Genomic DNA, 10,604 nt, shown 5'->3' with positions numbered 1-10,604 from the left:
GGGCCTGTTCTTGTGCTGCACTTTACTGGTCTTTGACCCCTTACAGATAACACATGTGACCTTTGGTATCAGGATCAGAAACTGCAGGCTCACTTGCCAGCCATGCAGGTGCAGAATGGTCTCAGGCAACGTGCAGAGGTGACCGATGACCATAGAGCTGAACCCGGTCAAGCATTCTCTTGCTCGGGACAAAAAGGGAGAAATTTGGGGAAATGGTTTTTGTGGAGTGAAGAAATCACAAGGAGTAACATTTTGATTCAAATGCTTTATTTTATCATGATTAAAAAGCTTATATTTCAAACAAAAGTTTAAGATAAGAACTTGTATTTTTAATCTCAAAATTACAAAGAATTTTACACCAATGAAGCACTTTTGAAGTTACTGTTGTAGTGTAAGAAACACAGCAGGCAGATCATGCACAGCAAGATTCCAGAACAGAAATGACAAATTACCTACTTGATTTATTGATTTCAGTTGTTGAATACAGTTTTGGCTGAGACACTGAATGATCTTTCATGTTCACCTACCAAACAGCAGTATTAGCATGAACTTTATATACCAGTTTCTCTTGTGGAACTTGAATCTAAGATCTTCTGATTAATAGGATCTGAGCTGTGGCTTATGTAACTCATCTTTTTAATTCTTCCTACAAATCCACGATCGCACCAAAAATAACCCAAGGAGACAGGTTCTGATTCCACACTTGGGACTCAAACGCACTCTGGCTCACAAAGAAAGATGAAACCCAATGCATTCCAAGACCTCTTTATAAACAATCAGAAACTCTAAAGCAAACTGTGTACTAACTATGGCTTTAGTTTGCCAGATCACTTAGTTGTATTTTGTCTTTATATTATTTATTGTTTTATTTCATGCAATAACTTAGTGATGAGTAAATCCTAAATCAGAACATCAAGCTTTGTTGGTAATAGTAACCTGAATGAATAGCGACATAAGGTTTCATGACAAGAGTGAATATTGGTGCTATAAAGGAGAATCCATCTCAGGAGTCATTTTGGATAAACATTCCTTTCATTTAAGAGACAATTCACATTCATCAAGTGAATGAGGCTCACAGGTTGTATGTGTCCTGAAACTCTGACGGACTCTGCTGGACTTCCCCTGTAAGGGATATGCTGCACAGCAACCTTATACTTCCTCTACCCTATTCAGAAATCTTAAGTTCAAACTATCACAGCTGCTTGGCTTAACTTTATACAGCTCCCTGGCAGTTTTGATAATTACTCTGTGACTAGTTGCCAACAGTTTCACTTTTGGAGGTACATATTGAAGTTGGCAGTTTTACTGCTTCTATTTTCCACTTGATTACTTTGTTGGGAGCTGCTAAAACACAAGTTAGGCAGGCCACTTAAACTGTCACTGAGCACTGGGCTCTGCACCTCCTGACAACTTTGCTGGGGAACATGAAAAGACTTTTCCATTTGTGAAAGCTTAAATAGAATTAAGCTCCTTCTACACTATTCTAACAAATACTTTCAGGACAGGTACAGTGCAGAGTTAATGCAAATCTCCCTCCATACTGTCCCATCAAAACATCCTGAGGGCAGGTACAGATGGATATTGATACTGAGTAAAGCTTTTTGACCACTGTTCCATTAAGCATTCCCAGGGCAGGTACAACAAAGTTTTGTGTCTCCATCTCAGTCTCAGAACTGCAGCCCTTATTACATCAATGTGTTTTATTTTTAAACTGTTTTCCACACGAGGCATCTGATAACTTTGCTAAGATGGCAAAGTTGATTTAAGGAAATGCCCACATTCCACACATGAAACAAAGAAAAAAAAGTGTGCTGATTTAGGGTTGTGAATCAGTGCTTAGCATTCAAAACAACTCTGCTGAAATAGCAAAGCAAACTTCAGTTCCCTCAATCTGAGCAGTGTCTGAACGTGGGCATCAGTTACAAATGACTGTATACAACGCTACTTGACACCCAATCTAATATTATAGTAAATAAGGGTGTATAAGTTGACCTAGTAGAAGATTAGGACTTTCTTTTAATCAGCCCCAAATAAAACTTGATTTTGCATACACTGTGTATAAAATGACCCCTTTCCATACTTTTAGCGACATGTTGTACTCGTATTAGTAGTCAGCCTCAATTTTTACTCCACAAGAGAATGTTTATTCTTACTGGTATCTTACATCTGGGTGCAAGAGATTGAGCAGGTGATTCAGGCTTTTGTTGCAAAGATGCACAAAAATTTAAGACACACCCACACAAAAGAGTCACAGCAAACACAGATGGAGGCCACCCACAGTAGCATACTTAACATATATGTTGATCCAAGTTTCAGAAGGAACTTTTCGTAACTTCAAAGGTAGACTGACATCCACTGGACTATTCATACTGGAACATAATGTGTGATGTGGACATCCCTTCAACTTCTATCCAACAGAGATGAAAATTGACTTCGGACAAAAGCATAAGCATGGACATCTGCACCATACAATTTTCATCACACAAAACCAAACAAAAAGGAATTCAAAGTCCCTTGTAGCCAGACTATTCTGATATAATGCTCCACGCACCTTCAGTATTAAAGGCTCACATTTTATGCTTGAGCTTTAATTTTCTCATCAGGTGCACCAATGTCATTCATGTGTGATGCAAACTCTGATTCTACAAAGAAAAATGAAAACTTTAGTGAGACTCTAATTCAGTAGTAAATACTCAGTCCATGAAGACGGATATCACCCAGATAATAACATGACATCCTGGCTATATTTTCACCAATTCATTAACTATAGCAAAAATTGGACAGATATTATACATAACTTTATATTACAGCATTCTTGCAGTACACTTTTATGAAACTCCAGTAATTCAAGATAATGTGATTTCAAGAATTGATTTTAGTTGACCTTATTTGTATTCTCCAAAGAGATTTGATGAGTAACCAGATGAAAGCAATATACAAACCCTAAATAGATTACCTATACTTCTGTCAAGCATATCCTTTGAATTGTCGCAAAAGCTGACTGGTTCACTATGTCAGGTTTACATCACAGAAACAGGCCACTCGGATCAATGTCAACATTTGTGCCTCATCCCACTTCATCTAATCCTCTCTGCCTCATGTGTTTATCCAGCTTCCCTTAAATGCATTTATTATACTGCCTCAGCCACTTTTGAGGTTTCATACACTCATTCTCTCTAAATGAAGACATTCCTCCTGAATTCCTTTTTGGATTTATTAATGACTATCTTGTGTTTGGCCTAGTTTAAAACTTCTTCACAAGTGGAAACAATTACTCTACAGCTATCCTAACAAGGCCTTTTTCAATATTACAAAATCTCCCAAACATTTACTTTTTTAGAGAATAAGCCTCCACTTGTTCAGCCCTTCCAACTTTCTCAATACATATATCTTCTTAGGTCTAGTATAATCATAGTGCAAAAATAATTCACAATTTCCAGTGCCTCAGTAAACATGGAGACCAGACAGAGAGGAGTAATCCAAGTATGACCTAATGGTCTACGGTTCAATACAAGTTTAATATAAAAGCTCTGTGTTTCAACATGAACCCCAGTCCTTAGTTTGCTTTTATTAAATAGCTTTATTAACCTACATCACAAGCGTGCATCTATCCAATTAATAGAGATATACTTATTTAGACGCTTAGTTAATAGCCTTTAAGGCAGGATACCTGCTTTTTTTTTCCCTGTTGTGGCATATGTGTGATCCAGTGCCTTGCCAATGTAATTGACTCTTAATTATCTTGTACCTAGCAAACTATTAAGTAATATCAAACTGCTTCACTTGCAGAAGTTAAAGAGCAAGTCCACCTTCCTTTATCAAGTTCACTTGCTCTGGGTAACTTAGAAGGATGGTGAACGGCCACATTGCAAAGCGCAGAAGAGAGTAAACTATGGACAGGAACTGGGAAAAATATAGTTGTGCAATATCCTTCACAGTTGAGTGGATCATCACTGACCGCCTCAGTTAACACATGCTTCCCATGAGTTTTTAACAAGGCTGGTCATGCATTATCGAGCAAAAAGTATTGTTTGCAACAGGGAGGACAAAAGTAACGAATGTGGTGAGGAGATCACAACCATGCTGCCCACAACTAATGTCGTAAAATGCCCCAAAGTGCTTCACAGGAGTGTAATCAGATACTGACAATGTCAAGATTAGAGTGGTGCTGAAAAAGCACAGCAAGTGCTCCTGGATGCTGCCTGGCCTGCTGCACTTTTCCAGCACCACTCTAATCTTGACTCTGATCTCCTGCTGCAGTACTCACTTTCGCCTAGATACTGACAATGACTTAAGAAATGAATCATAAGGCAATTGACAAAAAGCTTGATCAAAAACCAGAAGTCTTAAAGCAGGGGAGAGAGGGGCAAACCGTCAGAGAAGAAATTCCAGAGCTTACAGTCTAGACATTAAAACTACATCTGCCAATAGTGGGAAAAAAAGTCAAAGATGCACAAAAGGCACGAAAATTGGAGGAATGTCAAATTCTCAGAGTTTTATGCGGAAGGATGTTACAGCGACAGAGGGAGGTGAGACTATGGACCACTGTGAACACATGACACGATTTTAAATTTGAAACATTGTTGGTCTGGGAGCCAACCTATGTCAGAAAACACAGGGGTGACAAATGGACAGGACATGGTGTATGCTAAAATATGTGAAGCAGTGATTTTGGAAAGGTCAAATTTATAGAGGATGGAAAATGGGAAGCATTGGAATAACTGAATCTGAAGTTCACAAATGATGGACATAGGTTGCAGTTGCAACAGACTAATGCACAAGCAGAAATGGGCAATATTACAGTGCTTACAACTGGTAGGCTCAGTGGTAGGAATTAGAGAAATAGGAGCAGGAGTAAACTATAAAAAAAGGTCCCTTGAGCCTGCTCCACCATTCAATATAATCTTGGATGATCTTCTATCTCGAAATTTTCCAGGAATTCCTCCTAACCCTTGTTTCTAAGAGACTGGCTGTCTGTCACAACCTTGAATGTATTTAATGAAGGAACACAACAAACAGCTGGGGTAGAGAATTCCAGAGATGCAAAGCCCTCAGAGTGAAGAAATTTGTCAAGTCAGTTCCTAGGAGTGATGATAACGGGCAACCTGTTCTGGACTTTCCATATAGATACAACGGTCAAGGGGGCACAACAATGCCTCTTCTTCCCCAGGCGGCTAAGGAAATTTAGGATGTCTATAAGGACCCTCACCAACTCTGACAGGTGCATCATAGAAAGCATACTGTCCTGGTGCATAACAGACTTGTACAGCAACCACTGTTCCCTGCTATTATTAGACAGATGAATGGATTCTCTAACTTCAAAGAATATTGCTCTTGCCACGCACACGTGCTGTGCAGTGAAACCTGTATAGAACATAGAAAAGTATAGCACAGAACAGGCCCTTTGGCCCACGATGATGTTGTGCTGAGGATTATTCCTAATCTAAAATAAGATAACCTAACCTACGCACCCCTTAATTCACTGCTGTCCATGTGCAGGTCTTGCAGTCTCTTAAATGTCCCAAATGACTCTGCTTCCACCACCACCCATTGGCAACACATTCCACGCATTCGCAACACTCTGCATAAAGAACCTACCTCGGACGTCTCCTCTATACCTTCCTCCTAATATTTTAAAACTATGACCCCTCGTACCAGTCAATCCTGCCCTGGGAAAAAGTCTCTGACTATTGACTGTATCCATGCCTCTCATTACCTTGTATACCTCAATCAGGTCACCTCTCTTCAAGCTTAGTCAACCTCTCTTCATAGGACAAGCTCTCCAGACCAGGCAGCATCCTGTTAAACCTTTTTTGCACCCTCCCCAAAGCCTCCGTATCTTTCCTATAACAGGGTGACCAGAACCGGACACAATATTCCAAGTGTGGTCTCACCAGGGACTTGTAGAGCTGCAGCAAAACCTCAGTTCTTAAACTCTCTCCCCCTGTTAATAAAAGCAAAAACACTACATGCTTTCTTAATAAGCCTATCCACTTGGGTGGCAACTTTGAGGGATCTATACACTTGAACACCAAGATCCTTCTGTTCCTCCACACTGCCAAGAATCCTGTATTTAATCCTATATTCAGCATTCACGTTTGACCTTCCAAAATGTATCACTTCACATTTATCCAGGTTGAACTCCATCTGTCATTTCTCAGCCCAGCTCTGCATCCGGTCTATGTCACGCTGCAGCCTACAATAGCCCTCGATACTATCAACGGCACCTCCAACCTTTGTGTCTTCGGCAAATTTGCGAAACCACCCCTCAACCTCCTCATCCAAAGTCATTTATAAAAACTACAAAGAGCACAGGCCCAAGGGAAGAGCCCTGCGGAACACTACTCACCACTGACCTCCAGGCAGAATATATTTCATCTACAACCACTTTCTGCCTTCTGTCAGCCAACCAATTCTGAATCCAGATCGCTAAATTTCCCTGTATCCCATAGGGTCATTCATAAAGTCAGGAGGTGCCATTGGGAACCTTGTCAAATGCCTTGCTGAAGTCCATATACACCACATCCACTGCTCGCCCTGTCTCATCACCTCCTCAAAGAACTCAATAAGATTTGTGAGGCATGATCTGCCCCTCACAAAGCCACGGTGAGTGCCTTTAATCATGCTATGCTTTTCTAAATAGTCAGAGATACTATCCCTCAGAATGCTTTCTAAAACCTTGCTGAGCACAGATGTAAGACTGACTGGTCTGTAATTACCAGGGAGTCCCCATTACCCTTCTTGAAAAGATGGACAACATTCACCTCCCTCCAATCCTCGGTACAACTCCCATGTAGAGTGAGGAAGCAAAGATCTTCACCAGTGGCTTAGCAACCTCCTTTCTTGCTTTTCGGAGCGACCTAGGATAAATCTGGTCTGGCCCTGGGGACTTATCAATCTTCATGTTTGCCAAAATTTCCAGCACATCGAAACTTCATCAATCTTGATCTGTTTAAGCCTGTATCCCAGCTCCTCAAAGTTCTCATTCACAACACTGTCCCTTTCCTTAGTGAAAACCAAAGCAAAACACTTATTTAGGGCTTCCCCCATCTGCTCAGATTCCATGCACAAGTTCCCTATGCTATCCTTGACCAGACTTACTTTCTCCCGGATCATTCTCTTATTCCTCATGTATGAGTAAAATGTCTTTGGGTTCTCCCTCATCCTTCCTGGCTCTCCTCAGCCCATTTCTGAGCTCCTTTCTAGCAAGCCTGTAATCCTCTAAAGCTGTGCTAGACCCTTGCTTCCGCCACCTTACGTAAGCTGCTTTCTTCCTTTTGGCAAGAAGCTCCTCTGTTCTCATCATCCAAGGCTCCTCAATCTTACCCCTTCTAGCCTATCTCAGAGGAACAAATTTATGCATCACTTGCGACAACCGCTCCTTAAAACAGCCTCCATACGTCGATTGGGCCCTTTCTGTGGAACAAACTGCTACCAATCTGTACTTCCCAACTTCTGTCTGATGGCGTCATTATTTCCTTTTCCCCAATTAAATATCTTCCCTTGGTAACTGCTCCTTTCCCTCTCCAAGGCTATGGTAAATGTGAGGCGGTTGTGGTCACTGTCACCAAGGTGTTCTCCCACATGATCGGACACCTATCCTGACTCATTGCCAAGCACCAAATCCAAAATGGCCTCTCCCCTCGTATGCCCCACTCTGTCCAAGTTTTTTGTCACCCTATGATCTGTATGTACTTGTTAACTATGATCAGAGTGTACTGCTCACAAACAAAGGTACATGCTCACTGAGGTACATGTGACAATAAATCAAATCAATCAAATGATTGACTCCTTATCCTGCGTCCTTGCATTCTAAGTTCCCCAGTTAATGGAAAAATATATTCTGAAAATGATAGAGATTTTGATGTGATAGCGAGATTCAGAGTTCAGAGCACTTGCCATTACACCACTGTAGTCCATACTAACATTTCCATTTCCAGCACCATAACTGCCAAATCCATAATTCCAGTAGATTTTTATCAAAGCAAACTAACTATCACCCAAACCAGACTTGTAACTTTTTGAACTCATTAACTTGTGTCTTCTTTTAACCAGAACACTGCTCACGACATCAACAAGCACTGACAGAAGATATGGAATGGGAAGCTCAGTTGCGCACAGATAGGATCTAACATCCACAGACCATCCTTAATCTGCTGACAGTGAACCTTCCCACAGCATCACTTAACATGCTATACTTTTAATGCTCTATGATCCTTTGGCACAGTGTACCACCAACAACATAATGAGCACAGAGGAAATAAGCAACTCCAGCTGAACACACATTCACCGGAACACAACACACAGACAGAAAACATGTACAAGTGCTAAGACAGGTTTTATCTTTACAGAATTGTCAATTGTTATAGCACAGGAGGCAACCATTTGGCCCATTGCATCAGTACCAGTTTTCTGAGTGAAAACAGACAATTGCTTCCCCACCTTTTCCCTGCAACAACATATTTGTCTGTTTCAGATAACATAGAATTCTGTCTTGAATGCCTCAAATGAACATGCTTCCACCACACACTCAGGGAGCACATTCCTGATCCTAATCACTCATTGGGAGAACGAGTTTCTCTTCATGTTGCCATTGCTTCTTCTGCTATTTAGTGTCATAGAGTCATGCAGCCCGGAAATGGACCCTTTGTTCCAACCAGTCCATAGCAAACTTAATCCCAAACTAAACTAGTCTCACCTGCCTATTCCTGGCCCATTTCCCTCCAAATTTTTCCTGTTCACGTACTTATCTAAGTCTTCTAAAATGTTGTAACTGTGCCCGCATCCACTTCCTGAGGAAGTTTATTCCTCACATGAATCACCCACCGGAAAAAACATCTGCCCTTCATGTCTTTTTAAATCTCTCTCCTCTTACCTTAAAAATATGCCCCCTAGTCTTGAAATCCCCTATGCGAAGGAAAAGACACCAACCATTAAACTTATCAATACCCCTCATGATTTTCTAAGCCTCTATAAGGTCACCTCTCAACCACCTATGCTGCAGTGAGAAAAGTCCCTATCCATTCACAATGCTGTGATACTGTCCAGACCTCTGCGTTAGAAGGTCTGGGTTAAAGTGCCACCTACCATATTCACATCATAAGTAAACAGGTTAATTAAAATGACATCAAGGAGCCAGTGTTGGACTGAGGTGGACAAAGTTAAGAATCAGACAACACCTGGTTATAATCCAACAGGTTTATTTGAAAGCACTAGCTTTCGGAGTGCTGCTCCTTCATCAGGTGGTTTGCTACAAATTCTGAGTCTTATAGACCACAACCACCTGATGAAGGAGCAGCGCTCCACAAGCTAGTGCTTCCAAATAAACCTGTTGGACTATTACCTGGTATTGTATGATTTTTAACTAGGCTAATTAAAGATATTTACAGATTGTAGGCTTGCATTTCACTAAAATGTATCATGCACTGTGTCAGATATATCCTTATATAGCATGTCCATCCATATCCTTAGATAAGTAACAGCATGGAGGAAAAGTGAAATTGGATTCTTTTGTGAATTGGTGTCTGTTAAGCCTGTCATTGGGCATCTGCTGGCTCAGTGATAATTAGCCTTTTTCTCTTTTCATGTAGTATGGACGTAGTTCCAATGTGTTGCTTTTCTTCTATATTTCCCAACTCACAACTTTCCCATACTTAGTGGTGTCCTACTTTTCCTTTGAAATAGGAATGGATACCTCCCTCCATTGTACATCCTTTTCTTCCCCCACTACACCAAAAGGCTTTCAAACCTTTACTACTCAAAACAGTAAATGCTGATTTATACCCAGTTCCTCTTCCCTTTTATCCTGTTTACACTGGGGTGATCATCATTAATCGTAATCTTTGCTCATGTACCTTCAGTATAGTCAAGCGTAGGATGATATGACAGGAAGATCCAGGCCAGTCCAACCAAGATGCTCACTACAAGGTTCACTACAACCCAAGGGTGCAGAATCTGAAACTCTGATCCAGATGGCCTGAAGAGAGAGAGAGGCAATGACTCATTTAATAACAGGTCCTATACAACAAAATGCTCTTTAGTACAAACTTTGCACACATACTACTGAGACGGGACATTGAATTTCACTACAAATCTAATATGTAGAAGGTCGCTACTGTCAGCTCAGTGACCAAGTGATTCTGATCCAATACTAACAACCTAGAGCTTAAGACTTCACCCAGCTTGCAGAGGTGTGATTTGCAAAATTTGAGTGTTACCACCAAAATAAAAAAGCTGTTGATTGTTGCAACTACTCAGAAGAAACTGCCACCTCCATCTAATCTTGTTGATGAGTGAAAGCAGTACCTCGTTACATAGTTGATTCTTAAATGTTCTTTAGGCAACAAGCACAGATTATAGAGTCGCTATATCATCAGTTGGTGGGGAATCCAATTTTATGCTATGAAAGATTAACCAAAGACATAGGAGTGGAGGTCTGCTCCTGAGGTGGAGTGAAGTCAATGTTGCAAAGTGCTGACAAACAATTACACATAATAAGCATGGGAAACTAAAAAAAACTTACAGAAAATAATCAAAACTAGTTATGCTGTCTACATTATTCAATAACGGTTCTACAAATGATTATCTTAGCTGTAATGCAACCT

General features: G+C 40.7%; 1 protein-coding gene across 2 annotated transcripts in view; it reads right to left on the bottom strand.

The window, feature by feature from the left end:
* Positions 1-250: 250 nt before the first annotated feature.
* Positions 251-10,604, bottom strand: part of LOC140481853 (transmembrane protein 237-like) — a 37,256-nt gene continuing 26,902 nt past the window's right edge. For both annotated transcript variants that reach the window (XM_072578408.1, XM_072578409.1), the window contains exons 12-13: positions 9,855-9,976; positions 251-2,642 (exon numbers count right to left, since the gene is read on the bottom strand). In XM_072578408.1, the coding sequence (XP_072434509.1) occupies positions 2,575-2,642; positions 9,855-9,976 (190 nt within the window). In that variant the 3' untranslated portion in view covers positions 251-2,574. The remainder of the gene's footprint in view (positions 2,643-9,854; positions 9,977-10,604) is intronic.

Source organism: Chiloscyllium punctatum, chromosome 10 (genome assembly GCF_047496795.1).
Source record: "Chiloscyllium punctatum isolate Juve2018m chromosome 10, sChiPun1.3, whole genome shotgun sequence".
NCBI classification, from domain to species: domain Eukaryota; kingdom Metazoa; phylum Chordata; class Chondrichthyes; order Orectolobiformes; family Hemiscylliidae; genus Chiloscyllium; species Chiloscyllium punctatum.
Note: the sequence above shows the minus strand (reverse complement) of the source record. Positions and strands in the feature narration are given on the sequence as shown.